General features: G+C 65.9%; 3 protein-coding genes and 1 long non-coding RNA gene across 7 annotated transcripts; 2 read left to right on the top strand and 2 right to left on the bottom strand.

The window, feature by feature from the left end:
• Window positions 1-264: 264 nt before the first annotated feature.
• Window positions 265-8,817, top strand: LOC147820691 (uncharacterized). Its single transcript, XR_015448279.1, has 5 exons — window positions 265-726; window positions 968-4,751; window positions 4,996-5,867; window positions 6,468-7,074; window positions 7,197-8,817. It is a non-coding gene; the product is annotated as an uncharacterized LOC147820691 (long non-coding RNA).
• A 3,113-nt stretch (window positions 8,818-11,930) lies between these two features.
• Ccdc86 (coiled-coil domain containing 86) lies at window positions 11,931-15,835 on the top strand. The gene is made up of 4 exons (XM_004874267.4): window positions 11,931-12,657; window positions 14,358-14,487; window positions 15,146-15,220; window positions 15,311-15,835. Exons 1-4 carry the CDS (start codon window positions 12,032-12,034, stop codon window positions 15,428-15,430), a joined length of 951 nt encoding a protein of 316 aa, XP_004874324.2. The 5' UTR covers window positions 11,931-12,031; the 3' UTR covers window positions 15,431-15,835.
• Window positions 15,829-21,280, bottom strand: Ptgdr2 (prostaglandin D2 receptor 2). 4 transcript variants are annotated; one of them, XM_021251853.2, is made up of 4 exons: window positions 19,648-21,280; window positions 19,447-19,506; window positions 18,390-18,443; window positions 15,829-17,659 (listed from the first exon to the last, which is right to left on the bottom strand). In XM_021251853.2, exons 1-4 carry the CDS (start codon window positions 19,659-19,661, stop codon window positions 16,522-16,524), a joined length of 1,266 nt encoding a protein of 421 aa, XP_021107512.2. In that variant the 5' UTR covers window positions 19,662-21,280; the 3' UTR covers window positions 15,829-16,521. The 4 variants fall into 4 exon arrangements, with proteins under 4 accessions (XP_021107512.2, XP_004874493.3, XP_087059854.1 ...); XM_004874436.3 differs by having other exon boundaries at window positions 19,447-21,280; XM_087203728.1 differs by having other exon boundaries at window positions 15,829-19,506.
• A 143-nt stretch (window positions 21,281-21,423) lies between these two features.
• On the bottom strand, window positions 21,424-27,127 carry Prpf19 (pre-mRNA processing factor 19). Its single transcript, XM_004874270.4, has 16 exons — window positions 26,894-27,127; window positions 26,186-26,335; window positions 26,021-26,097; window positions 25,412-25,553; window positions 25,240-25,313; window positions 24,809-24,871; window positions 24,398-24,439; window positions 24,224-24,298; window positions 23,977-24,052; window positions 23,782-23,891; window positions 22,865-23,020; window positions 22,694-22,763; window positions 22,460-22,545; window positions 22,192-22,362; window positions 22,005-22,110; window positions 21,424-21,734 (listed from the first exon to the last, which is right to left on the bottom strand). Exons 1-16 carry the CDS (start codon window positions 26,910-26,912, stop codon window positions 21,637-21,639), a joined length of 1,515 nt encoding a protein of 504 aa, XP_004874327.1. The 5' UTR covers window positions 26,913-27,127; the 3' UTR covers window positions 21,424-21,636.
• Between the last annotated feature and the right edge of the window lie 619 nt (window positions 27,128-27,746).

A 27,746-nucleotide genomic window follows, 5' to 3' on the forward strand; every position in this document is an offset into this window, starting at 1 on the left:
CAGGCTGCCGCGCGGCCCTGCGGGGAGGGGGTGGCACCGGGCCCGGGCAGCAGCGCCGAGGCCAGCGGGGTCTGCGGGACGCAGGGAATGCCGGAAGGAAGAGCAGGCGGGCCGGCCCTCGCGAGGGTGAGCGGTCACCGCTGGGCAGCGGCCGCCCGCGTCCTCCCTACGCCCGCGCCAGGTGACAGGGCCGCGGGCTAGGGCGGAGCAGCGGCTTCGGGCTCCAGCTCCCCGCCCGCTCCCTCCGGAGCAGGCAGGCAGGCGGCAGGCCGGCCCTGCCCTCCTGACCCGCCAGAGGGCGCGGTGGACGGCCCGAGGCCCTCGGAGCAGAGGTTGGGAGACAGAGCCGCTCCCGGGTCGTCCTGGGCTGCAGCTCTCCTGCGGCCCCCTGGTCCTGCAGCTCCTGGTTGGCTTGCTTCACGCCGTCTTTGGGGGTGTCCCGATCCTGGCCTGGACATCACGGCGCTCCCCGTCACCTACTGCCACCTGCTGCCTGGGCGCGCCTGGGAGACCCCGCTGCCCACGCCCTGGAGGGTGCGGGACCAGCCCAGGGACCGAGCCAGTCTGCCCTTAGCAAGAACCCCGGCTGCCCGGAAGCTCGGTCTGGGGTTCGGAGCAGTTTGCAGGCGTGCTGGGCCCTGAGTCTGAGTCACCTCTTCTGCATCTGCACTTGGGCGTCTCTGAGCAGCCTACACGGTGGCCTCCAGCAGGTGCACGCTCCCCTGAGTGAGTGCGGGCACTGGGGCGACTGGCGCGAACCTCCCCGCAGGGCAGGCCCGGCCCAGCACCTCTTTGCCTGCTCCTGACAGCTCTCTTCCCAGCACAGTGTCCTTGGCTCATAGCACTATCCTCCCGGGGGCTCCCTCTCCCTCTCGAGACACAGGCTTAGCCCACCACAACCGTGTCTTGGCTGCACCTGCAAGGCCCTGTTTCCCACGATAGCCCTGTTTCCTGTTCACGCTCCCAGGAAGTCGGGACTTCAGTGTAGCTTTTGAGGGCCGCAAGCCAAACCCGGAAAGACACCGGATCCCTCTCCTGCCCAGGCCACCCGATGGATTCTGAGACGAAGTTGTCCTCTCTGCTGGCTGCATCCGGGCCTGCTGGGATGCTTCCCCGGGACCAGCGGGAGGTCCCCTGCCCATGGTGCTCTGTCTCCGGCAGATGTGGGCCAGCACCAGGCTGCGCCTGCCCAGTCTGCCAACCGCTGCCCTCAGGGTGTGCGTCCTGGGGTCAGGGCTGGTGGGCAGTGGAAGGGACGGCCAGGCAAGTGCCCGGCCCCTGTCCTCTGGGCACTGTTTAATGCTGCCCCAGGCCCAGACGTCTTCTTTCCTGTCTCCAAGGCGGGCTGGGGTGAGGTAGAACCAGCCTGTGGGGAGTGCAGGGCTCCTCCTCTGTCCCAGGGCAAGGAGTGGAGCAAGAGGCTGCAGCCCCCAGGCTCCTTCCGCGAGTCCCACTAACGACCCCGGGGGGCTGTGACACTGAGCACCCTCTGGGGCTGGGGCCTGCTGGGCAGATCTGTGTGCCCACAGAGGACACTAGCCAGGGGCTGGGAGCAAGGGCCAGGGTCCTCACTGGGCTCTGCTCTGCGCTCTGTGGGTGGAGGTCGAGTGGCTGAGTTCAGCCTGGGATGGCGCGGGCCCGGCCCAGCCCCAGTGCGCCAGCCATGTGACTCTGCAGAGCTCCTCGGGATTTGGGGTCTTGGTGGCATCCTCCGGGGAACAGGGCCAGAACTACCGCGGAATGCGGGGGTGTACCGGGCTCCCGGCCTCCCTCCACCACCGACCCCAGCCAGTCCAGGCGGGCACAGACCGGTTCCCCACTGGCTTCCAGGCGCCCAGGGACGCCCTGGGACTGCTGTCCTTCGCCACCCTGGACCTGTGCCCGGCTTTCTACGTGGCCTCAGGGGCTCCTACACCCCCTTCTGCTGCTCCCGCATGGTGAGCGCTGGGCACACCAGGGCTGCCAGAGTGGGCAGAGAGGCAGGAGGGTCAGGCTGAGGCAGAGGCCGCCCCCGGCACCGACCACACAGCAGCTCAGGAGCAATTCGTGGGCAGGGCTCTGGGCCCCAGCTGGGTCAGTGCCCCTCGGGACAGGCCAGTGACCACCTCCTTGTGTCGTGGTGCGGAAGGCGAGGCCCTGGGACTCAGTGGCCTGGCTGGGCCCTCTCTAGCCCCACGGCCCAGGCATGTCCCCTGGGCACCTTCCCCTCCCAGTAAGGAAGAGTCCGTCACTCTAAGAGGGACCCTCCTAGACCTGGCGTCTGCAGAGGGTGGGGCCGGTCACAGGGCCTGCAAAGTTCTGGAAGGGTGATGGGAGGGGCTGGCTCGCCCTTCCTCTGCCCCTGCAGTACCTGAGCCCAGTGGAGCCCACGCCTGACTGCCCAGGTCGCCCCAGAGAGCCCCACCACAGGTTGGGACGCAGCCCCCAGGCCCCCCAGGCCACGTGCTGCTCCTCTGAGGAGCTCGTGCCCAGGGTGCGGGTGCTGAGGTGCTGCCCCCTCTGGTGCCGGCCTGCACCCCTCAGCAGGTGGCCCCGCCTTCACACCCAGCTCTGCCCCCCGCCCCTCCACCCAGCCCCAGCCCTCTGTGCAGACCCCAGCATGGAGTGGGGCCTGCCCCTCACCTCCTCGCCACGGCAGCTGCTGTACAGGCCAACAGGGCTCAGACCTGAAGCCGGGCGTCTGTCCATGTGCAGGGCAGCGACCCTGGCACCCATGTCCACACTGCGGCTGACACGCAGGGCCGGGGTCTGGCTGAGCTTCCCCGTGACCAGCCTGCACCTGCTCCTGCAGCCCCGAGTCCTGGGCCAGGCATCCAGGAGAGAGGCCATAGGGAAATAGCAAAGGAGAGCAGACTTGGCTTAAGGAAAGACAGTAACGCCTGAACTTCAAAACCACAAGTGAGCAGCAACAGCAGTTAGGATGGGGCAGTTTCCACGCTTGGCCACACGTGAACCGGTTTTGGGGCAGACGATTTTAACCCGTGGGCTGTGTTCTAGGGTGGGTGGATCAGCAGTGTGGGGTCCCCTTGGGGTTGCAAAGGCCGAGCCCCAGGGGACTGGACTGACCCCACCAGAGGGTTCACATCAGGTGGCCCTGGCTGGAAGGGTTTGTCTTGTGTATTTTACCACAATAAAGATCCACAGACTTTCAGGACCGTGGGTGGGAGTTTGGGATGCAGTCCACCCACCCAGCCCGGGAAGCAGCACCCCAGGGGGCAGGTGACCGGGTGAGGACCCCAACCCAGCAGGGATCCACCCATGACACCTACAGGAGGAAGAAGAGGCCTTGCTAGGTGGAGAGGGGGTGACGGGAGCCCTCTTTGGACGTTCTTTCATTTTCTTCAAGTTTTCATCTTCTAGGAGTCAGGGAGGGTTTTCAAAATGCCCTAAGTTCCACCCCAGGTAGAAGCCTTTATCGGAAAGCAAGGCTCCGGCCAGGGATGTAGCTCAGTGGTTTCGCCACCTGCTGCGCAAGCGCAAGGACCCGAGTTTGATCCCCAGTACCAAAAAAAAAAAACCCTAAAAGCAAGGCTCAAGGCCAGATGTGGTGCTGCACACCTGTAATCTCAGCACTGGGGAGGCTGAGGCAGGAGGATCACCTTGAGTTCCAGGCCACACTGGGCTACATAGTGAGTTCAAGGCCAGTCTAGACTGCGTAGCGAGACCTGTCTCAAAAACAAGCTCCCAGTCCTCTGGGCCACACCTTCCACAGCCGCCAAAGGCCCCTCCTGCCCTACCTCACAGAGCTGCAGGTAGCAGGTGTGTGCAGAGAGAGACCTCAGGGATTGGCTCATGAGGCCTGGTGGGTCCAAATCCAACCCGGCAGACCAGGGGCTGGAGACCCAGGAAGGGCTGCAGTTCCAGGCCAAAGGCATCTGGGGCTGTCATCTCCTGCCCAGGGACACAGGCTTTGCTCGGCTCGGGCCCTCGACTGATTGGGGAAGGCCCACCCCACCACAGAGGGTCCAGTCCCCGGGAATGTGACTCTCATGCAAACAGCATCTTCACAGAAACATCCTAAGTAACCAGACACCGCTGGTCAATCCCACCCGTCAGACCGGCCATCACCCGCCTCCCTCCCCGCCTGGCGCCAGGGTGCCCCAACTCTGTGAGCCAAACCCCACCCTGCACAGAAGCGGGGGAGTCTCAGGAGGGTGACTGGGGCCTCCAGCAGCGCTCCTGTGAAGTGGTCCGCGATGAAAACTATTGAGCGCCCTTGCACCAGGCACTGGCACTGTGTCCCTGCCCCGGGTGGCAGTGGGCCCCAGGCCACTGTCCAGGCTCAGGACTCCAGACCGACCTCCAGGACACTGCCACGGGAAGCGTGAGGCAAGGGGCGCCTGCTCTCAGCCTGGGCCTCTGAGAAGCAGCCCCTCACTCACCAGCGCCTGAAGTGTCTGCAGGCACGGCTTGGGCAAAGCCCACGGAGCCCCTGGTGTGGCGGATCAGCAGTGAGGCCCAAGGCGCCTGCGCCAGCTCTGCAGGACGGTGCCCAGCCTCCTGGGCTCCAGGCACAGGCTCCCTGTGAGCTCCCAGCCCTCAGGATCTGGCTGCACCACCCTTATATGCAGCTCAGACCCGAACTCCCAGGCATTTCTGGGCAAAACCCCATTTCCTCGTGTGAATTTGTCACCAGGCTGGGCTGGGCAGGCTCGCTGGCTCCCACCGCAGCAAAAGAATCTTCAGGGACGCTGGGAAGGAGGCGCAGTGGGGTGTCAGGCAGACCGAGGCCCGGAGGAGAGGCCAGCACGGTATGGAGCTTCCCTCGAGGGGTGGGAAGCTGCGGGCATGCTGCCCTCAGGAGGGTCCCAACGGTCATGTCACGGGCGTGGTGGCCCGGTTTGTTTCGGTTCTGCGGTTGCTGATTTAAACACTCTGCGATTCCTGGGGGTGCAGACTCGGCCCCTTCCCCTGCCCTGCCGTCTGCACTGGGCCCCGAAGCTGCTGCTGCCTGCAAAGTGCGGTTGTCAGTGTTGGCTCCTTTCTCCTTGCCAGCTGTCCTGGGTTCCTCCTGTCCGACCCCGGACTGAGCCTGGTGAGCATTCCCGCCCCACGTTGACCACTTAGGGGCGCCTGGCACGCCCCACTTTGGACGGAGGAAGGAGCCGGCCTGGAGAAGGCGGCCGTGCGTGCGCTGGCGCCGGGAGAGCCGCTGTCAAGGGCAGCGGACGTCGCTGGCATCGCCCGGAGCCCGCGGAGCACCCTGAGGCGCTGGCGTCCCCTCCACAGAAGCCCCCACAGGCAGCGGCTCAAGGGTCAGGGGGCCCCGGCACTCCCAGCAGAGGCCACCAGGGGCGCTGTGGCATCGAGCTCCGAGAGAGGAACGGAGCGGGCTAGGAGGGGGCCCCGAGAAAGGCGGGGTCAGGGACCCACCGACACCCGCTCCTCCGCTTGGGGCCACCCTGAGCCCCTCGCTGCGGGCAGTACTTGCGGCCTCTGGGACACCAACATCTTCCACGTGAGCAGTGAGTGCCCCGGGGCTGCAGGTGTGCACGGCCCAGCAAGGCCCAGAGCAGGCCAGGCCCGCGGGGGCGGCTCCTCCCGGGTTCCCACAGGAGCAGCTGGTGATGCCCGGTGACGGCCCAATTTCCCATCCTGGGAAAGGAGCTGCCCATTTGTCCTTCCCGCCCGCTCCGTGAGCTCTGCAGGCCAGAACCCATTTCTGGCAGAAGGTTTCTGAGGCACCTGGGTGGCTTTCCGGTTCCTCTCCGCCCGTCCAGCCTGTGCACCCCGGGTCGCCGCCTCCGGGAAGCCCCACAGCCTCCCTCATCTTGCTGAGCAGGGACCTGGGACAACTGGAGGCCTCGTCCCCTCTGCCACCTGCTTTGGTCCCTGTGACACCAAGCGCACGCCAGCAGCAGCAGGAGGTTTGCTTGGAGCAAGTCTCAGAGGCTAACTGAGGCTGCAGCCTTCTAGGAAGAGCCAGGGTCAGAGCCCCAGCACAGACCCCAGGCCCCGGTACAGACCTCTTTGCTTCCCACCGCACGGTGGACGAGCCTCTGTCCCGGAAGGGCAGCACCTACCCACCCTAATGACTAAACGTGGGGTGGGGTGGAATTCTCTCAGGGGTCTTTCTCAAGCTCTGTGCCCATGTTTCACCTTCACTCAGTCATTCAACAATTGCTTCTGAGCGATTGCTAAGTACCAAGAGTGGCTCCGGTTTGGTGAGCACTGCAAGAAAGAAACAGGAAGCAAACTCTGTCCCAGCCCTGCTATCCTAGCCTGTGGGAGTTGGGAGTACAGCAGGAAGCAGATTCTTAGTTACTTTCTCGTTGCTGAGACAAAATTCCCAACACCCAGAGTTAAAGGAGGACAGGTTTACCTCAGCTCAGTGTGGAGGTTTCAGTCTACAGTTGGCTGGCTCCCAGGCAGGGTGGTGTAGCAGGGGGAGACAGTTCGTGGTGGGAGGAAGGTAGCAGAGCAACAAGGGAGGACCACAGCCTTTCTGTCCCTTCTACCTTATCCAGGCTACTCAGGGCGGGCAGCACTCCCACCCTTAATCCCAGTGCCCCTGAGTCCCACACTGCACCATGCATTGATCCCTGCCTCACACACTCCAGATCAGCCGCCTCTGAAAAGCCATAACCACATGAGATCCAGTCTGCCCGGAAGTCCACATCATCAATGCCAATCATATTTTCCCTGGGAAACACTGCACTCACTGACTGTCCCCCTGACACAGATGCCTGACAGTCAGCAAGCCCCTCCCAACCGGTCCAGCTGCTGTGTAACAAACAGCCCCGAGACTCGGCAGCAAACAGCCAAGGCCTTGGGCCCATGCGTGTTGTGGCACGGATCCTGGACAGGGAGAGGCCTTCCCTGTTCCAAGGTTCCTGGCACTTCTGCAGATCCCAGAGTCGGGAGGGACCTGGCAGGTGGGCTGCAACTGTCCGGAAGCATCTCTGTTCCCACCAGTGGGTGACATAGGCTCCTGCTGGCCTCCTTGTGTCTGTCCACGTGGGAGGACACGGATGAGCTCCCTACATGGCAGCTGAGTCCCAAGCCCCAGCGCAGTGGGACCAGGTGGATGTCGTGGTGCCTCCCGGTGCAGCCTCACACGTCTCCTGGAGACAGGTGTGTTGCAGTGGGGGCTGAGCCCACGCGGTTCTCGGCGAGGGGACAGGGACATCATTGTGCGGCCCGGGACAAGAAGAGCGAGCAGGTGTGCCAGCCTAGAAAAATGCTGTCTTCTGCAGCCCAGGTTTCGATGTCCCCAAAAGCGGGCTGTCTAGATCTACCCAGAGTCATCTCAGAAATGGAGAGCTAAAACAACCAAGCAAGTGGAGATCATATCTGGGTGTTGTGTAACATTCCACTCTGAGCAGAAAATAAAAAAGAGCAGCAGAACGGCACAGGCGGTGATCACCCCCGCCCTGTGGGGACGGCCTGGAGTTTGCAGCTTATCTCAAAAACGGGAAAACATGGACATTGCTAGAGAAAGAATTTGTTCCAGATTTAAATCAAAGGCTTCAAACACAGGCGAGGGGGGTGGCTGAAATCGCACGCGGTTAGTGAGCAGAGTTCTGGACGCAGACGCGCACCGTGCCCGCGTCAGCTGCCCGCCCCACAGAGTTTGCACCTCTGATAACCAGCGCTGCCCTGGGATGAAATGAGATAAAGCTGCAATCGCCCTTCACGGGTGGCAGCTATCCCTCACCACAAGGAGGCTGGAATCGTTTTAGGGTTCTTAACCACTGGGCTATGTGATGTCCTCTCCAATCCATAAATGGTGCTCTTGAGGAAACGGTCTGCTCGTTCCCGCAGTGGCCTTTTGGTGGCACCGGCAGGACGTGTAAATGACAGCCTGGACAGTGAGCCACTCCGGCCCTGCGCCCGGGCCTTGGAAGTGCTGCCCTCGGGGAGGCGTGGCACCAGCCCAGTCTGTACCTCGGTCAAGGCAGAGCTGGGGCTGGCTAGGACAGGAGGCGGTGGACACAGCAAGAGTCCCCCCAGACAGTGGGGACCCAGGCGCCCTGTGGCCAGGGAAGGGGCCTCCTCATCTGCCCACTGTGCTCTCCCTGCGCCGAGGCCAGATGTCCACAGGCTGCCGTGGACGGGGACGCCCCATTGGCCAGGAGGCCCTGGGGACGGACAAAGCTGCAGAGAAGCCAAGGGTTAGAGGAAACGAGAGGGGAGGGACAAGTAGACAGGGGAGAAGTAAGTCACTGTGCAACTCCGTAACCACCCGTGTTTGAGGGACTGAGAGTTGTGAGTGTGAGTGTGCGTGTGTGTGTGTGTGCGCGCGCGCACGCGCCCGGCTGTGCTGTCCCTCGGCTCGCCTGTGGACACAATGAACCCCCAGCTGTCAGCCTCTGGCAGTATGTGTTTGGAGGTTGCAGCTCGCCCACCCAAACCCAGGCCCAGGAAGCTGGGAGTGTTCCGATTCCAGTGTGTCCCCCGCCCGACCCCATCCAAGCAGCAAGTGTCATTGCCATTCCTGAGGGCCTGTCATTGGGCAAACTTTGGATAAAATTTTGCCGACTAAATAAATGAGAAAGCAGCTGTGAGCTCAGCCCTCGTCCTGGTGCAGGCGAAGATGGAAAGCGCTTCACCCGCTTGACCCTCCAGGCCACTGAGCCTGAGTCTCCCTCAGCCAGCTCCATGCGGAGCCTGTGGAAGTGCATGGCCTGGCTGCACTGGTCGGGTGGTCTCAGAGGGAGCCCTGGGATGTGCGTGTCATTACACAAGGGTTACAGCAGCCGCCTGCAGCTGGAGCCCAGAAACCAGGAGCTGGAAGTCACAGAGCAGGAGGGACTGAGGGTGCCGTCTCAGACCCCGGCTGGCCAGGCGTCCCCAGTGGGAGTCCACATTGAAAGGCTGAGGCAGCGGGCATCTGGCTCCACAGCTGCAGCAGCTGCAAGGCGTCCGCACAGGCCCAATCCAGTCTGTGCAGGTCCAGAGCTCCCGCCTCGGGCAGTGCCACCACGTTCATAGTGGGGCCCACTCAGTTCATTGACCCACACACCGTCGCCTCTGGGGAGACCCTCACGACCTCCCAGTGTGCTTCACACGTTCCCGGACCTCTCTCCAAGCAGTCAGGGGACAGCCAAGATTGACCCTCACAGCAGCCGGCCCCACACACCCGAGCCCTGATCCCAGGCCAGCCTCTGACCGACCCTGCTCTGGCCGGCTGAAGTTGGGGCAGGGCTGCTGGAGGCACTGGGGCCAGGCTGGGAGGGGCGGGAGGTGCCACACCCCCCCTTGGGCATCCACCTCCCACCTTCGCAGGCGTGCATTTCCCAGTCACCCTCCTGTGGCCAGCTCAGGAGGGGGACTGTCCTGGAGGCTGCCAAGGAGGACTGGTCCCCACCATGCACCCCCCACCGTCAGGGACAGCTGGGCCCCTTCCTGTTTCAGCAGAACCTGCAGATGCTGTGAGACACTGCAGATAACTGCTATCCCCTGGTGACTGCAGGCCCCAGCTCTGCAGAGGGGGCCTTCCAGCCCAGTGGGCAGAGCCCTCTGCACACTGCAGGGGCCCAGTCACACTCCCAGCCGTCGACCACCTGCCCTCTGCTGAGGTCAGGACCAGAGGCCGGGCTGGAGACGAGAACCGGCCAAGCACCTCTGCCCTGCTCCGCTCCTAACCTGGGGACTCAGGAGCAGCTGTTCACACCGCAGAGAGGGAGGGGACAGCATGGAGGAGGGGCTGCACCCCGCTTGGCCAAGCAGGACGGAGGGACGGGAGGTCCTGCACTGTCCACAGCTGACTGCTGGGTCCGAGGTCTCACAGCAAACTTGTGCAGAGGTGTGGCCCATGCCGTGCCTGACTCCAGAGCCTCGGCACCAACAGTAAAGCACAGGAAGGCTGAGGTGCCAGCCCAAAGTCGGGAGCCACTCATGGAGGAGCGCGGCCCAGGGCTGCAGAGCGGGCCTGCGCAGGGGCCTTGAGGTCTGGTCCGGGTCCGCACACAGGAAGGAGTGCAGGCGGCAGGGCCTGGCAGTGCTGAGTCGGCAACACACGTCAAGGTTACTCGAGCTCTGCTGACTCGACTAGAGGAAACCAGCACCACCTCACCGATGGACCGAGATAGGAGACAGGAGATGCAGCCCCATCCCAGGCCCTAACCTCCGCCCAGCTGGCAAGCCGAAGCCCAGAGGCTCCAAAGTGCCCAGGGCCCTGCTCAGACACACCTGTCACTTCCTCCCTGCCAGGCCTCCTGGGTGCCCACTTGGTCCCGAGGGCGCCAGGCCAGGACGGTGACTGTCAGCCCCAGCTCCATGCTCCGACAGTGTTTGTTGAATGACTGGACAGACCCTCATCAGGACCAGGTCACCTTCATCGCAACAGAGGCTCGAGCCTGCTGGGGTTTCTGGGGGATGGCAGAGAAGCTCCCCTCCTGCTCCCCAGAAGGCGAGGAAGCAGAGATGTGTGCGACAGACAGCAAAGCAGTACCAGGAACAGCAGGTTCCCAGCAGCCACTGTCACATCAAGCTCCTGTGACAACACCAAGTGTCTCCCCTAGGCTCCTGCCCATGACAAGGACAAGCTGAGCTCGTGGGAGTGGGGGCTCTGGGCCAGAGCTCCCCTGAGGCTGGGTTACTGAGGGCCTGTACACGCAGCTGAGGGAGCCTCGGTCCACTGAGAACCCTCTGCCACACCACCCTGTGGGAACCTGAGATTGCCCAGGAAGTGCTTTTGCAGGGTCGGGGTGGGTCCATCAGCACTTGTGAACGGTATCTCCAGCTAGGACAGGAGGCAGGAAGTGGCAGGAGCCACAGAGGCCTCGACATCCACACGGGCGTGGTTCTGAGGGCTGCACACTTGGGGCTCCAGGCCGGGCAGGGCATCTAAGTGACCAGCAGAGCCCCTCTTCTGAGCTGGGTGAGGGGCCCGAGCTGCTCCTGCAACAGGGCCTCGCTAAGGGAGGGACAGAGGCAGCGGAACCGGCCCCTGGCTCAGGAACAGGGAGGGGCAGTCCCAGGAGGGCTCGGGCTGAATTTGTCCTGATTCACTGGGCCGCTGTGCGGTGGTCCAGATTCTCGGCCGCTCCTCTGTCCTCAGGAAGCTGTCTGGGCCTCCTCTCCCCGCCTCCTCCGCCCGGTCTGACCCCTGCTCAGCGTCAGCAGACTCAGCTGTAGCTGCGCCCTGGCCTTTCCCCTTTGCCCCCAGCATCCTGGGACGACTTCCCAGGCCTCTCAGGAGCCCAGCCGGAGACACAGTGGCTTCTAAAAGCAGCCACTGGGCGTGGGCGGCGGGGCCCTGGGACTCCAGAGGCCACCAGAGCTGAGAACAGAGCTGGGAAGAGCGGGAGTGCACGGCCCCTGCCACAGCTGGCTTCCCAAGAAGCAGCAAGCCGGTCAGGGCATCGGGGTCTCAAGCAAAGGGACCTCAAGGCAGCCTTCTCTAGGCACAGGCCTAGGCGCGGCCCTAGCTGTGACAGAGGCCTCCCCTGAGCGGAAGGGGGGCAGGCTCAGGCGCAGGGGCAGAGCCACGGGCCGCCGCGAGCGAGGTGGCACGGACCCCACCTGCTCTGGAGGAGGCAGCAGGTGGCGAGGTGCCCGGCGCGACCAGGTGGGGTGCTGCACCGCCGCCTCCCCTTCTCTGCTACGGGATGCACTGGCAGGGTGTGGGCACCATCTCCCCTCGGGGAGGCTCGGGCCCCCGTGGGCGCACCAAGCTGTCAGTGCATCACCTGCAACAAGCAAGTGAGGAAACGGAGGCCCAGCCGCATGAGAGGACCTTCTTCCAATCCTCCTCTCTCCTCCACCTGGGGCCCCCTTTCCCTTCTCTGCACGCTCTCCTTTACCCCCAGGAAACGCCATTTGCAAGAAAGGCGGGCGCGAATTCCAGCAAAAGCACACGTTTGTTCATCACGGGCACGGCACACTGCGCATGCGCTTGCCAGGTCCCTCCCACCCCGCCCCAGCCAGACAACCCCTCTCGCCCGTCACCAACATGGCCGCCTCGGCGACAGCCCTTCCTGCACGCAAGGGCCGGCGGTCTCTGACGTCATCGGATGGCGCCGGTAATACCCGGGTAGGAGAAGGCTGCACGTGGACTCTGGTTTGCAAACTTTCGGGTCGGGCGATGGACACCCCCCTAAGGCGCAGCCGGCGGCTGGAAGGACTGAAGCCCGAGGCCACCGAGAACCTTGCCTCAGCTGGGCGGGTGAGACGAGCCCTTGCGAAGTTCGAGTCAGGCCCAGAAGCAACGCAGCAGCCCGGCCCGGGGTCCCCGCCACGCCCGCCGGAGAGCAGCGTGGGACCGCCCGGCCTGCCCCGCGGTGCAGACGCGGGGTCTCCCCGGGGGCAGCGGGGTCCAAGCCCGGAGTCGCCTCCGAGACAGCCAGAGGCGCGTCCTGAAGCCCCTCAAAGCGAGGAGTCGCCGGGGTCCCCCCCTCGACACCTGAAGTCGGGCCCGGGGTCACCTGAGCCTGAGCCGGGCCCGCCAGCGCCGGGCCCCGAGCCCACGCAGCCACCCCAGGAGCAGACGCCCCGGGCACCCGGCTCCTCGAAGGCCCGGCGGGAGCTGAGCGCGCCGTGCCCGGCCGCGGAGACCGTGTCGGGCGGCCTCGGCGCAAAGAAGCGACGGGGACCTTCCGACCAGACCCCAGCGTCCAAGAAGCTGAAGCGGGAGGAGGAGGAGGCGCTGCCCGCGATCCCTAAGGGGAAGCCCAAGTCCGGGCGCGTGTGGAAGGACCGATCCAAGAAGAGGTGAAGTGGGGGCGCCGCCTGGGGAGGCCCACTCAGGGAGGGCGTCGCCTAACAGGTCGAGACCAGAATGGGGCCACGGGCCCTGGGATCCCCGGCCGCCCCGAGGCCGTTTCCGTGAGGCTTTCCTCCTGGGGCTGATGGCCCCCCGTAGCACCTCTGCCTCGGATCCACTGGACAGACGTCTACTGTTGTCTGCCTGCGTGTGTGGTGAGGGAGGCAGAATCCAGTCATCCAGCTGTGAGCCCGGTGGGCACAGCGAGGTCTTCCCGCCGCCCGCTGTGACGGGTACTGGCCCAGGTGATGCGGGCCAGCTGCGCTGAAGACGCGCACGCGCTAGGACTTCCCGGGAAGTAGAGGGGCTCGGACGAGCTGCAGGTGTTGTCTCTATTGTGGCCTCGCCTTGCCGACCGGTGTTCTGTTATTCTTGCTACCTCTGGGCAGACGGAGGCTCAGGAGGCCAAGTGGTGGTAGTCGCAGGCCCGAGCCCCGATCTGAAGTCAGATCCGTGTCCCAAGTCCCTTTCCCGCTCCCTGTTGGCTGAGCTGCCTGGAAGTCTTCTCGGCTCTCGCTCTTCTTGGCTCTCGGCGCTGAGGGCGAGGTGAATACCTGCTGGGTGATGGAATGAAGGAGCTCCCCAAGAGACAGCGGGGTGCAATCCACACTTCTGGCTATGGGGATCCCAGGCAGAGCCGCAGTGGTGGCTGGAGGGCCGGGGAGGAGGACGCTGCCCCCAGCGGGCCCCTGTGCGGGTGTCCTCTGGTTGCACCCTTCGAAGCCCAGGCATTAAGTGTTGCCCCGTCACACACACCCGTTAAACAGGAGAAGCTGAGGCTGGAAACAGCGTGAACCTTAGGGCCGCTTCTCAGTGCAAGCACATTCTGTGCCCTGCAGCGGCCTGTGAGGAGGCCCTGTTGGGCAGCTCGCTGACCACGCCTGTGCTCTAGAAGTAGCAGCATAGCGTCCTGTGGCCCGGTGTCCCCAGGGTCCTGTCACCTCGGCCCTGTGGGGTCCCTACCCCGGTTTGGGTGCCCAGCTCTGGGGCAGGAGTGCTGGGGTCTGAGGCCAGCAGTGCAGGGAAAAGAGAACCAGACTCATGAACACGACAAGCAGAAGGGCAGCGTCAGGCCTGCCGTGATGTGGGGGCCGGTGCAGGGAGCGGGGACACCCCACAGCCTCGACTGGGCTCCAGCCCGGGCGTCTCGGTCTCATCTTGTTTTTACTTTTTATTGTGGGGATTTCACGCACACAGCACAGGAGGGAGCGTAGTTTAATGGGCCCGGGTTCCCATCACCAGCTTCAGCAGTTCTCAGCGCTGGCTCTTCCTCTCTCCCTTTTCCTGGCTATTTTAAAGCACACCCTCGATGCCCCATCTGCCGGGCGCCCAGTTTTCCTAGAACTCTGGAATGAGCCCACCTGCCCAGGGCCCTGATGCCCGCACGAGGGTGGAGACGGGACCTGGGAGAGCACTGAGCCCACTCGCCCTGCCTGGGAGGGGCGGCCCCTGCAGGGGTGAGCGCCCATCCCAGGGTGTCCTCCTGTGGTGTCCGCAGCCAGACTCCACGGTCACTGAGGGGCACGTGTCCTAGCCAGCACCTGGACAAGGGCGTCAGCTGTGCTGAGCCCCGCCCTGCTCTGCCCTGTGCGGGTGTGGCCCATCCACCCAACTTCCTGTGAGTGACCACGCTGACCCCTGGCCCCAGGTTCTCCCAAATGGTTCAGGACAAGCCCCTGCACACATCCTGGAAGCGCAAGATGAAGGAGCGGCAAGAGCGGCAGCTGGCCAGGGACTTCGCCCGGCACCTGGAGGAGGAGAAGGCACGCCGCCGGCAGGTGAGGCCGCCCGCTGCTGTCCCGGCCAGGCTAGTGTGGTTGGAGCCCGGGGCCATCACTCAGGCTGCTCCCGTCCGCGCCTGTGCACTCTCATGGCACGGGAAGCCATGCAGGCTCCTGCTGTGCCCCTCTCCTGGGAGGCGATGGTTGGTGACACTGTCCCTGGATCGGGGTCACCAGGGGCTGGGCTTGGTTGGTGACCGCAGGGCACTGGACCAGTCATACAATGCGGCCCGCCCCTGAGGAAGGCGTGTCCCCAGCACTCTGTCCCCCACCAGCCTGGGCCCGGGCCCCGAATGCTGAGCCCTTATCTCACTTTCTGCGCAGCCTGCTCTGCTCTGAGGCGAGAGCCGCCCCGGGTCCCCAGACAGGAGCAGGACTCACTGCTTCCCCTTTCTCCTGGCCTGCACTGCCGCTCTCACTGGGCTTGGGGGACTGGGGCCAGGGTGCAGGGGAAGCTCCCAGGGTCCCTACCCTGGCTCAGTGTGTAATGAGCTTCCCTCCACAGTGGGCCCCTGGGGTCACTCCCTGGGGCTCCCCAGAGCTTCCTGGGCCACCACCCTGACACCCCCTGGAGCCCAATCGGGGGCCTCTCCCTCCCTGAGACCAGGGTCCCACGGCCTCAGTTTCCCCTCCCTGTGTGTCCCGTGTGTTCCAGGAGAAGAAGCAGCGCCGGGCTGAGAACCTGAGACGCCGCCTGGAGAATGAGCGGAGAGCGGAGGTCGTCCAGGTGGTGAGTGCCCCGGCAGCCTGAGGTGGGGCAGCCCTTCCCGGGGACAGGGCCAGCGCCCCGGCCACACTAACACCCCGACTCCCACCCCAGATCCGCAACCCCGCCAAGCTCAAGCGGGCGAAGAAGAAGCAGCTGCGCGCCATTCAGAAGCGGGACACGCTTGCCCTGCTGCAGAAGCAGCCGCCCCGCCGGCCAGGGGCCGAGGCCTGAGCCCGCGTGGACACTGGGCAGCGCCTCTGCCATAAGGACCTTGGCCCGGGGCTGCTGGCCTCTGAGGGCTCTGGAGGAGGCTGGGGTTCAGGCCCTGACCACCTGTCCTCCCCCAAATGCCTTCCACCCCAGTACCGTAACTGGTGACCACTGTGTGCCCAGGCCTGGGGTTCCGAATCCAGCGTCCCCACCCGGCTGGAAGATTAGGGTGGGAAGCTGGGGGGGGGGGCGCCCTCTTCCCGGCAGAAGCCCTGAAGGGCAGAGGGGGCCACACCCGGCCACCCCGCAGCAGGGAGCTATTTATTGCGGGGCGCTGTGTGCAGGGCCAGGACGAGCAGGTGCAGACCTGTATCCCTGCCCTCGGGCTCTTACCCGGGAAGAGAAGCAATAAACAAGTGAGCTTGGTGTGCTGAGCTGGGGTGCTGCCCGGAGGGCGGGGAGGGGCCGAGACCTCTGTCCCCAAACAGGAAGCGCCACGCCCTCTGTCCTCAGGAGATGGCAGCTGTGGGGGCCCACAGGGTCACTGGTGGGTGCTGCAGAGGCCTTGGGGTGACAGCACCCTGAGTGCAGCCCACACTGGGCTCCGGACTCGGCGGGTGCCCTGTGGCCCTGAAGTCCGCACCTCCGGGGGGGGGGGGGTGTAGGGGGACGCGGAGTGTCGAGCTGGGGCTGTTGGGGCCGCGCCTGAGAGATGTGCTCGGGCCGCCAGCCTGCTCTGGAATCCCCCCCACCTTTGCCTAGCATCGCTCCAAGCGTGGCCCCGCGGTGCTGCTGGAAATGCAGACTCCGCTGGATGCGGTGGTGCCCGCCTGCCAGCCCCATGCCCCTGGATGCTGAGGCAGGGGGATCTCACGTTTGAGCAAAGTTAGTGACTTAGACCCTACCTCAAAACGAAGGGCTGGGAGTGCAACGGCTGTGCGGCCGCCCGCAGAGCCGCCCTGCTGTGCCCCGGGAGCCCCGAGACTCAGGCACGTCCGAGGCTGAAATGCAAGCGCCACTTCCGCGCACTTTTATTTCTGCAAGGATCGGAGTCCCGTGGGCCACTCGGGGCTCGGTTTCCTGGGAGGCTGAGCGGAGCCGCTTGCCGCGCCCTACCCGGAGGTCGAGCGGGGCCCGTCGCTCCCCAGGGCCGCGGGCCCCCGCAGCCAGCGGAGCAGGGCGCAGCGCCCGGCCGAAGACAGCGACGGCGAGGAGGCCGCGGCGGTGACCCCGGGGGAGGAGCGGCGGCGGCGCGAGCCCGCCTCGCCGTCGTCCACCAGCACGCTCTCGAGCACGGCGCGCAGCGAGCGGCGCAGCTTGCGGCCCACGTCAGGGCAGGTGAGCACGTAGAGCAGCGGGTTGACCACGCTGTTGATGAAGGCCAGGCTGGTGACGTAGGGCAGCCCGCGCCAGGCCAGCGGCCGCAGGGCCGGCACGACGTGCGCGCGCGCCTCGAGCAGGCTGAAGGCGTGGTAGGGGCCCCAGCAGAGCGCGAAGGCCGCCACCGCCGCCGCCACCAGGCACGCGAAGCGGCCGGGCCGGAGCCCGGCTTGGGGCCGGCGGCGCAGGCGCGCGCTCAGCACGGCGTGGCTGGCGGCGATGTCCCCCAGCGGCAGCACGAAGGCCAACAGGAACTTGCTGCCCGCCAGCGCCGCCTGCCGCCGGCCGCACGTCGCCGCGGGGTCGCCGCCCGGCGCCAGCGCCAGCACGTCGTAGTAGCACATGGTGCGGCCGTCGCGCCGCGGGATGGTATCGCGGAACACGAAGTAGGGCGCCGTGTTGAGCAGCGCCACCGCCCACAGCGCCGCGCCCACCGAGCGGTGGTTCTGTGCCCACACCGGGTACACGACGCGCACGCAGCGGTCCAGGCTGATGGTGCTGAGCAGGAAGCCGCTGGCGAACATGTTCAGGAAGAAGACGGACGAGTACAGCTTGCAGAAGGCCGGACCAAGCTCCCACGAGTGCCCCACGGCCAGGAAGTAGGTGAAGAAGGGCAGCGAGGCGGAGGCCAGCAGGTCAGACAGCGCCAGGTGCAGCGCCCAGGTGGTGACCACGGTCTGGCGCATGCGGCAGCCCACGACAAACACGATGAGCGCGTTCTCCACCAGGCCCAGCAGCGCCACCAGCCCGTGCAGCGTCACCGACGCGTGGTCCATGTAGCGCAGGCTGGAGTTGCCGTGGGCCTGCAGCCGGCTCATCTGCTCCAGGACCGGGCACAGCAGCCGCAGGGAGGCGTTGGCCATGGGCGGCCTGCGGGCGGGAAAGGGGCCGCCGTGCTCAGGCTCAGTCCGTGGCTTGGTCCACGGGAGCAGCGCGGTTCTGCCGCGCGTGGTCCCGGCCCCGCCGAGGGGTGGCTCCGTGTGCAGCGCCCTCCCGACCGCGGGCAGGACAGGAAATGAGATCGGCGGGAGGAAGCGCACGGGCCGCGGGCGAGAGCACCTCCCGGGGGGCTGCGGCCAGGGCCCATGGTCCCCAGCCGGTGCGATCTTGGGGGCGTCCCGCATGGAGCACCCGCCGCCGGGTCGCCTGACAGATGCCGGTCACGGGCGCCGGCGATACCAGCGCCTCGTCCCTCGCTGCTCCGAGCAAGGTAATGGGTGCGTCCTGCAGAGCCAGCGCTGCTCATGGCCGGGACGGGCGTAGCGCAGGGCTGGAGCCGCCCCAAGGCGCCGCTCCCCCGGGCTCCGCGTCCCGAGCCTCGGTGGGCAGCAGCCTGGCTCAGCGGAGGGCGGGCGTAAGGGCTGGAGAGGCGGCCACTCCGCCACCCGCGGAGAGCTACCCGCCAGGTGCCTGGGCCGGTGCCCAGCCTCCCCGGAGCCAGCGTCCCGCTTCGTGCCCGTTGCTGTGATCCCTGCCGCCCACGCCTGAGCACCCGGGGTCCCTCACCTAGCGCCAGGCACCCGCCTGCCGAGGTCGCCCCCTTTCCGCCGCCCACCCTGGGAGAGCAGACCCTCTCCTGGGCCTTGCCACCGCCTCTAACCTGGACTCGGCCCGGAGGCGGGCGGTGTGGCTGGAACAGGCGGGCGGCAGCAAGCTGTGGAGGAAGTACTGGCTGGGGCGTGTGTGTAAGACTGTGTGTGTGCGCGTGTGTATGTGTGCCCGCGCGCGCGTGGGCGGGGACAGTGAGGGGAGCTGTCCCCCTCCCCGCGAAGCCCCGTCCTGCCCTCCACCTGGAGCAGGCTGCAACCAGGGACCCGCACGCGGCTGTGCCGGGCCTGAGCCCTGCCGACCGCGGCCCGACTGCCCGCTCCTGACGCCCAGGCGCAGGGAGGACCGCGGGGTCCCTGTCCTCCCGCCCGAGGGCCCAGGGGAAGCAGGGAGGGGAGGCCCCGTGCCCGGCGGGCTCCAGTCAGCCTCTGGCTGGGCGCCCGTGGTGCCCGTCTGTAATCCCAGCACCTCAGGAGGCTGAGACAGGAGGATCACAAGTTCGAGGCCAGCCTGGGCAATTTAGAGCAGGGCTCCCAGGGCCCCTTCCCCAGGACTGCAAAAAACGGTTTTAAAAAAATGTAAGGGAAAAGCAAAGCAAGCTTCATCTCCACCAGGGGAGAACCTGAACCCAGGCCCGGGTGAGGCCCGATGCTCGGCTGGAGCCCACCTTTCTGGTGCCGTGCGGCATTACACGCCCCCCCCCGACCCCAGACCCAGGGGCACCCAGGAAAGCGCGGAGAACCCAGCGTGCTGTGCGGGCACCGCCAGGGGGCAAGGCGACCGCGACCTCGGGATGGGCGGGGACAGGGCGCTCACTGGGCAGCAGGGAAGGGGCTCGGCTGCCCAGACCCCGCCAGCCCTGTGACCTGGGGAGCACGTGCTGGGGCCCCTCCCAGCGGCTAGACGGAAACCTTAGAGGGCCTCCAGTTGCCCACTCCTGGCCCAGAAGTGCAGGGGCTGGACAGACTGCTCCCTGGGACGAGGATGGCCCCTCCCCAGATGTGTCCCTCAGGACCTCAGCCCTTCTGGACGCCTCCCCGGATTGCCTTGTGCAGTGGACATCCTGCGCACCAGCTCCAGCTGGAGCTCTTCCTCCTCTGGGCCCTCACCTTCTCCATCCTGTAGCCAGTGTCCACCTCTTTCCCGTGCTCCAGGAGGACCACTCAGGACTAAGCAAACAAAAATAGTAGCTAAGCTTTGCTAGGCCATCAGAGTAGCCAAAAATAGGAATTCCATGTGCACAGACCGAAGGCATTTTTCTGTAGAAGAGGCCGCCACTGGCCCTGCCCTGCCCCACGTCCCCGAGTCACCTGGCCCACCCCATGGTGGCATCTGCAGGGCCCCACAGCCTGGGCGGCAGGGTCGCAGGGGACAGCGGGTGAGCCGGGAGGAGACACAGCAGCAGCCCGGCCACTCAGCTCGGCGTCCTCAGAGTGTGATGGGGCCTGGACCCTCAGTCCCTGTTGGGAGCCGGGCCGCCAGGCAGGCCAAGGGGGTCGGGACGGCGGGCTCCAGCTGGGCCTGAGGACCCGGGCGCCTGCGGAGGGCACAGGGCCTGTCTGTCCCCATCGGGTCCCCTCCCACCTGGCACGCAGACCGGCCCTCCAGGCTGGGACCCTTGGGCACCACTGCATCCCTGCTGTCCCGTGCTGCACCAGAGGGGGCACCCAGGTCCCTCCTCCCACCCCCCCCTTCCCCCAGCCACTTCACAGATCCCTGACCAAGAGGAAGTGAGGTACAGCCGGAAACACAGGGTCAAGAGCACAGTGAACTCCTGTGCCTCAAAACCCTGGCCAACAGTTAACTCCTCTGAGAAGCCTGTCTGATTCTGACAGACCCTACCTCTTACCCTTCCCCTTAATGTCACTACCCCTTCATCCTTCGCTGCTCCCCACATCTGCTGTCTACCTCGACATAGCACCCACACCCCAGCTTGGTGCCAGGGCCAATCGCATGTGAGGCTAGCCAGAGCCCAGGGTGGGGGTGGGGACATCCCTCAGGGCCAAGGTGATGCCAGGACTGGACACGGCGTGCCCGGCACCCCCAGCTGCTCTGGCCCGCGTGGCTGGGCCCAGCCGTCTCGTGCATCCAGCTGGCTCACGGTGTCCAGCACGCGAGCACTTTGGTTGGTGGGTTTGCTGCTTGTTTTCTGAGACAGGGTCTCGTGATGTAGCTCAGGCTGGCCTCGAACTCACAGCGATTCTCCTGCCTCAGCCTCCCAGGTGCTGGCTCAGACGTGCACCACCATGACTACCCAACTTGGATGCATTTTGGCCTTAAGGTTCTCATCTTAGGCTGAGGACATCGTGGTGGTCAGGGCCCGAGCCCCACGCAGCCGCCTGCAGCCACCTCCCCCAGGGAAACCTCACCAACCCGCCAGGTGCCCGCTGAGCACCATCCCCAGCTGGACAGGCAGCACCTCCTCAGGCCTCCCCCAGGCCCAGCTTCCCCAGGGCCGCCCGCAGGAGGCTGCTGGACTTCGGAGGAGACAGGGACACCAGCCACTGAACACTCACAAATGCACTCACCACCACTGAACTAAGGCGAGTGCGTGCACAGAGCACAGACAGGAGCAGGAGCTCCGGGAAGTGGGACCAACCAGCTTCTCTGTGGGCACTCACTTCCTCGGAAGCTGTGCTCCGGGGCCTGAGGAGCCGGGGCCCACGCAGGGCAAGAGCGAGGAGCCCAGCTGCGCCTCCGTGAGGGCTGAAGTTGGGGTGATAAGGTGAGCCCGGGCTCCAGCCAGGAACAAGAGCAACTCCCACCTGAAACGGCTCAGGGGCAGACGCCTGCAGCCTCGGCACTCTGGGAGGCTGAGGCAGGAAGAGCAGCGCTGAGGCTGAGACCTGTCTGAAAAGGAGAAGGGCCGGGCAGCGGCACGGTGGTCCACGCGAGCTCTGCCTGGTGACCCTGGCTCCTGGCCTTAGGCCACCGCCCCTAAGGAGAGCCGGCCCAAGTTCCCTGCCAGGCCACGTGCCCCCCCACCCAGGACAGACCACTGGGGAGTGGGCAAGAGGGGCAGCAGCCGCGCCCACCATGCACCCCCAGCCCTGCTCGGTGCCGGCCCCAACACCCGGAGGTGGCTGTGTGTTTTCTTTTTTTAATGAAACTAAATCGCTGCTTATAAAACCTGCAGGACCCCTCCCCCCCCCAGTCCCCTGGCCCGGGCTCTGTCCCCAGGGCCTGAGCCGTGTGGATGGGGAGGTCCAGGCAGCCCAGCCCTCAGGTGCCCCAGAGCCCCAGAGAGAAATGACACGAGCGTCCCCAAGTGTCCCCTGCCGCCCGCCCGCCAGGCGCCGCTACAGGCTGTAGAACTTGAGGCTCCTGTCCATGCCTGTGGACGCCAGGAACTTGGCGTGGTGCCCGAAGGCCACCCCCGTGGTCAGGCCGCTGTGCTCTGCAGAGAGAGGAGGCGGGGTGAGGCCGGGCTCCTTCCTCCTCCTGACTCGGCCGGCTGTGCCCACCCCAGGGCAGGGCTCCAGCCCAACACAGGGTGGGCGGGCAGCCTCCCCCAACGTGCATACAGCTGCGGGAGGAGGAAGTGGCTCAAATCGGGGAGCCCGGGGTCAGGGCGCTGCCACCCCACGCACACCAAAGTCCTGACTGCTTCGGCGCTCAGGAGCAGGAGGAAGCAGGAGGGAGCCCCGCCGGCACCAGGCCCGGCTACCTGTGAAGTGCAGGATCTCCGTCCACTGCTTGCAGATATAGATCTGCACGTCTGTGCCTCCGAGAGCCAGGTAGGTGCCACTCTGGTCGAAGATCAGGGACTTCACCTGGCAGGGCAGGGCAGAGCAGAGCAGAGGTCATACCAGGACAGCAGGCAGCCAGGCCCGGGGCAGAAGGGTGGAGCGCACCTCGAAGTTGTTGTCCAGCTGCAGCGTCTTGAAGTTCTTCAGCTTGCGCAGGTCCCACAGCTTCACGGAGGAGTCGTCAGCCGCCGTGGCCAGGTAGTAGCCGTTCTCGGAGAAGGCGATGCTGGTGATGGGGCCCGAGTGGCCGGGGAAGTTGGCCACATTGGTGCGCTCCTGCCGGCGGACAGCGAGGGGCGACAGGCGGGGTCCCGGGGTCGCGGTGAGGCCTGCGCAAGCCCCGCCCCCCTCCGGCCCCCCGCGCCCGCCCCACCTTCAGGTCCCAGATCTTGATCTGAGAGTCCATGGTCCCCGTTCCGAAGATGAGGCCGTCGGGGTGGAACTGCGCGCAGGTGAGGGCTGCGGAGAGGCAGGCGGCGGGCGGGATGAGCGCTGCACACAGGCCCACCCGGCCGCCCTGGGTGCTCCGGTGCTCCGGTGCTCCGCCGCCCGCCCCGCCCCGCCCCGCCCCGCCCCGCCCCGCCCCGCCCCGCCCCGCCGCACTCACAGCAGCCGGAGGTCTCGTCCGTCACCTTGGTGAGCACGCGGCCCGTCTGGATGTCGGAGAAGGCCCAGTACTGCAGGCAGGACGGGGCGTGAGGAGGCGCCCGCGGACAGGTGGGCGGCGGGGGCGGGGGGCATCCTCGTCCTCCCTCCTCCCGCCTCCCCGCGCACGCACCTGGTCGTCGGAGGAGCTCAGGAGGTAGTCGCCCGTGGCGTGCAGGCTCAGGCCGGTCACGGCGCTCTCGTGGGCCCGCACCACCTGGACGCAGGAGGTGCTGGGGACCGACCAGATCCGGATGGTGGCGTCCGGGGAGGCCGAGAACACGAGCTCCTGAGGAGCCCGGAGGTGTCAGAGAGGGGCAAGGGAAGGGGCACGGGCGCCAGCACGGGCACAGCCGCAGCCGCCCCGTCTCCCTCCCTGCACGGCCCCTGCTGGACCCCGAGGCAGCGCACGCACTCCTGCAACCTGCCAGGGGCCTGCCCCGCGGCTGAATGTCCATCAGTCCCCTCAGAGCCTCCCCCAGCGGCCGCCAGGGTGTGCACAGCCTGGGCCCAGGCCCAAGGGCAATTCCACATCCCGCAGCTGCACTCCAGGGCAGTTAAGTTTCCAGAACCCCAGGGCGGGAAGAGCTCACAGCCTCCCTAAGGACTTGGCTGTGACAGGGAACCGCAGGCGGTCAGGGCTGAGGAAGAGGCGGCCCTGCATTCCGCCCCTGCATTCCACTCCACGCTGCCCGTCCTCACCCTCACCCCAGCACTGAGCCCCTCTCTGGTTCACGTTACTGCAGTTTTGTTGGGGTTTTTTTTGAGACAAGGTCTCACCACGCAGTCCGGGCAGGCCTTGAAATCACTAGTGGCCCAAACTGACCTCAGTGATTCTCCTGCCTCAGCCTCCCGAGTGCTAGAATTACAGGCATGTGCCACCAGGCTGGCCTGTGATTTACGTTATGAATGATACTAAGATTTTCCCTCAACACAGACTATTTCAACGAAAAGGCTTTTGTCAAACTGCATTTCCTCCTGCCCTGGCACGAAGCGTGCTGCGAGGAGATCCCATAAAGGCCACTCCCCGGCCTGGCTGGGACCCCATACCTGGGAAGGGTGAAACACCACACTGGTGACCTTCTTGGTGTGGCCTTTGAGGGTGGCCAGGATTTGCTCAGAGCTCTTATCAAACACGACCACGTTCTTATCCGCCCCGCCTGGAGAAGACCCAAGGAGATGGCACTGAGCCGGGTCACTCAGCTGCCAGCACTGGAGAAGGCTCTGCCCCGGGCCCCGCCTCACCAGTGAGGATCTTGTTGGTGTCGGAGGGGCAGAGATCCAGGGCGAGGATCCCAGGGATGCTGGCACTGTGCAGCCCCTATGCAGAGAGCCGCAGCAAAGCTGGTCAGTGGCCCAAGGCAGAGCGGCCCCACCCAGGGAATAGAGGGACTTCTACGTGGGCAGCATGGGGACCCCTCAGGGCTCTGCCCATCAGCAGCCCTGCCAACTCAGCAGGCAAGGGGAGCCCCAGAGGCCGGCCGGCACTCACCACATGCGATGCCACCTGCCGGTACTTGCTGAGCTCCTCCGGCTTCACCAGCTCCTCCGGCACTGTCTTCCCTCTCTGGAACACAAAGCCCCCCAAGGAAGTGGCGGTGAGCCTCAGCTCAGCCACCCCTTCCTGCCGGCCAGCACCCCGTATGCCCCCGCTGCAGGAACCCACCTTCTTCCGCTCCGTGGTCAGCACCGTGGCCTTGTCTTGCAGCTAGAAGAGAGGACAGTGAGGCATCTGCCTGCATGGGGGACGCTGTTGCAGGCGCCGCGCTCTGTGCTCATCGAGTTCACCTCTCCCTCCATCTCGGAGCTACCCGCCCAGGCACAGTGGCAACGGCGCTGCCCAAGCGGTTCGGGGACCCGACCAGAGTGGGGCACAGCACACACAGCAGCGCTGCCCTTCCGGAGCTGAGTCGCAGCCTCCCCTCTTCTGTGGGGCAGACCGCACACCCTGGACGTCTCTGAGCAGGAGCTCCAGGACGGACAGAGCGTGTGGGCAGTACCACCAACAGCAAGCTAAGCATCAGAACACAATGCCCCACAAGCGAGGTCACTGCCCCCCGACAGACACACAACGCACCTTCTGGATGATCTCCTGAGTCATTCCCACCAGCTCACCCAGATCCATGGGCTCACCTGCACCCTGCGGAGGAGAAAGGCGAAGCTGGAGAGGCAGGACGCCAGGCACTGTGGAAGGAGAGCCAGAGCCAGAGCCAGGTGCAGGGGCACGCACCTGTAGGCCCAGTGCTCTGGGAGTCTGAGGCAGGAGGATGCCAAGTTCCAGCCCAGGCAACTCAACCACCTAGTGAAGCCCTACTTCAAAATTTAAAACTAAAAAAGGGGCTGAGATATAGCTCAGTGTGAAGACCCTGTACTGCAAAACACAAAGAAGGGTGCCCAGGATGTAGCTCGGCGACACCACACTTGTCTCACAAGCACAGGGTCCTAAGTTTGATACCGGTACCAAAAAAGCTGGACAAAACCCAACGAAGGGAGGGAACACCCACTTACCACAACACTCGGCTGGGAGCTGGGCACAGCCTGGGGTACGATGAGGCCAGCCTGCGGCTTCAGGGTTGCCAGAGCTGGGAGAAAGGACAGGACGGCGTGAGGCGGGGTGAGGCGGGGTGAGGCGGGGTGAGGCGGGGCGGGGCAGCCAGGCACAGGGCGGGGTGGCGCCCACCTTCTCGGGCGGCAGTGACTTCCTTGGTGAGCCGGGCAATGACGCGGCAGGCGGCGTCGTGCTGGTACAGCGCATGCGACAGCTCCTGGCGGGTGGTCTGCAGCTGCTGGCGCAGGGTGAAGCTGTGCAGCATGACGGCATCCTGGGGGAAGGGCTGCACTGAGGGCGGGAGGCGCACACACCAGGCCCGAGGCACCCCGACTCGCGGGCAGACGACGCGCTCCGCCCGCACACCAACCGGCCCAGACTGCGGCCCAGACCGCGGCCGGCTCCCTCCCAACCCAACGCTTCCGAGGATGCCGTGCGCGCAAGGCCAGCACCACTCTGGGCAACGCCACAAGGAAGTCCCGTGCCACAGGCTTGTGCTCTGTCCTGCCCCTCAGAACCCGAGAAACAGCGCTAATCTATGCCCTGCAGTCAGGGAAACCGGGACTCAGACTGAGCAACACGACCCCAGCCACACTGAAGCACTGGAGCCAGGCCAGGAACCCGGGTCCGTATGACTTCAGCCACCAGGCATTCCGAGCCGCGCAGGAGGCCCAGCCGCAGGCTCAGCGGGAAGAGGCAGAGACAGCACAGCCGCACCATCCCTCTCCCCTCCAAGCTCACCCACTCGTCCTGCAGGGCTTTCAGGATGGCTGGGATGCTGGTGGCCGAGGGAGGCTTGGGCCGGATCGGGTGAGCAACTGCCAAGGCAGGGAAGGCCACCGTGAGGGCCGGTGGAGGGCCCCAGCCCACCTCGCTCCCTGCGCCCCGGCGGGGCCCGGGCGGCACCTTTGATGTCGATGAGCTGCTCCTCGGAGAGCGGCTGGTTGTTGATGGGGTCGGTCCCATTCTCCGCGATGTACTTCTCGATGAGCCGCCGCTCGTACACGTGATTGGACACGGGGGACACGCACGGGTGCTCTGGGACCTCATTGGAGACTGCAGAGGAGCGGGTGTGAGCTGGGGCAGAGGGCAGGGGGCAGGCGCCCGGGCCCCGGCTGCCCGCTCCTCGCTCCTCGGACGGCGTCTCCGTCTCCTCCTGACGGCCCCCATCACCGCTCACTCCGGCGCCTGCCGCCTCCGAGCAGCCTGGAGCCCGCACGGCCCCAACCCGGGGCAACGCTGGCCAGGCAGGTGAGGCCCAGGAGGACGCCTCGGACTCCGCACACGGGGAGGGCCGCAGCTGCAGCGCCGTCGCCACTTCCGGGCCGGGCAGCCTCGGCCGAGCCTCGTCTTTCCGAGCCCTTCATCCGCCTCTGCGGAGCCGGCACCGGCCGGGCCCCCACCGCGTCCTTGGCCCCGCAATGTGGCCCGGCTCTACGGACTGCGGGGGCGCGGACACGGCGGTGGGCGGACAGGGAAACTGAGGCCCGCGGCCGCCACCAGGCGCGTGCTGGGCAGTCCCGGGTCGGCGAGAAAGCGCCCGCCCCCCATGCCCACTGGAGCCAGCGCTGGAGCCGCGCCCGCGCCCGCCCGACCCGGCCCGGCCGCACTCACTGGAGCAGATCAGGGACATGGCGCCGGCCGCGCGCCCTGCCGCCTCACGCCGGGCTCCGGATGCGCCCCTGCCCGCCCCCGGCCGCTTCCGGCTCCCCGGGGCTTCCGAGACGCTCCGCGGTGAGAGGGGGCGGCCCGCGAGCGGAGGCCGCGCTGCGCTTCACGTGCGAGGGCGGCCGGCGGCGGCTCGGACGGACCCCAGCGCCCAACGGAAACTGCGCTTTCCCACAATACACCCCGGCCGGAAACGGCCTCCCAAGGGTGTTCTGTTCCTTCCGGTTGAACTCGGCTGAGGGACGGGAGGCGGGAAGGAGAGCGGAAGGTACCCTTTCCTCGTTGCCTCGGGAACGCGAAGTCAAAGCGGTTCGCCCGCGGCTGTTCTGGCAGCAGCGCCGCGCGGAACAAGGGGCACCGAGGCTTTGAAACTTTGGTGTGCGAGAGAATTTCCTAAGAGCTCGTTAAAACAGATTCTTTGGGTGCCCCACGGAGTCCCCAGGTCTCCATGTGGTTCTCGATGGGCTTTTGCACTGAGCTACATCCCAGCCCATTTTATTTTTGATTTTGAGACAAGGTCTCTCTGAGTCACTGAATTGTCCAGCCCCCAGGCTGGTCTTGAACTTGCCATCCTCCTGCCTCAGCCTCCTAAACTTCTGAGATCACAGGGTGGACCACCACTCCCACCGCTTCCCAACTTGCTGTATTGAAGAGATTGCCCCCCCCTCCCCCACGCAGGGGTTTAATCTCCAGTCTGTCAAACGTTTAGGAGGCCGGAAACTTGCTTTGACTGTGGGGTGAGCGGTGGGGACCTTTCGACCGTGACTAGACCAGATTTGGCTCTAGGGTGAGCTCCCAT

The sequence above is a fragment of the Heterocephalus glaber genome, unplaced genomic scaffold (assembly GCF_053883595.1).
Source record: "Heterocephalus glaber isolate CG9 unplaced genomic scaffold, H.glaber_assembly_v1.0 deba00001806, whole genome shotgun sequence".
Taxonomy (NCBI): domain Eukaryota; kingdom Metazoa; phylum Chordata; class Mammalia; order Rodentia; family Bathyergidae; genus Heterocephalus; species Heterocephalus glaber.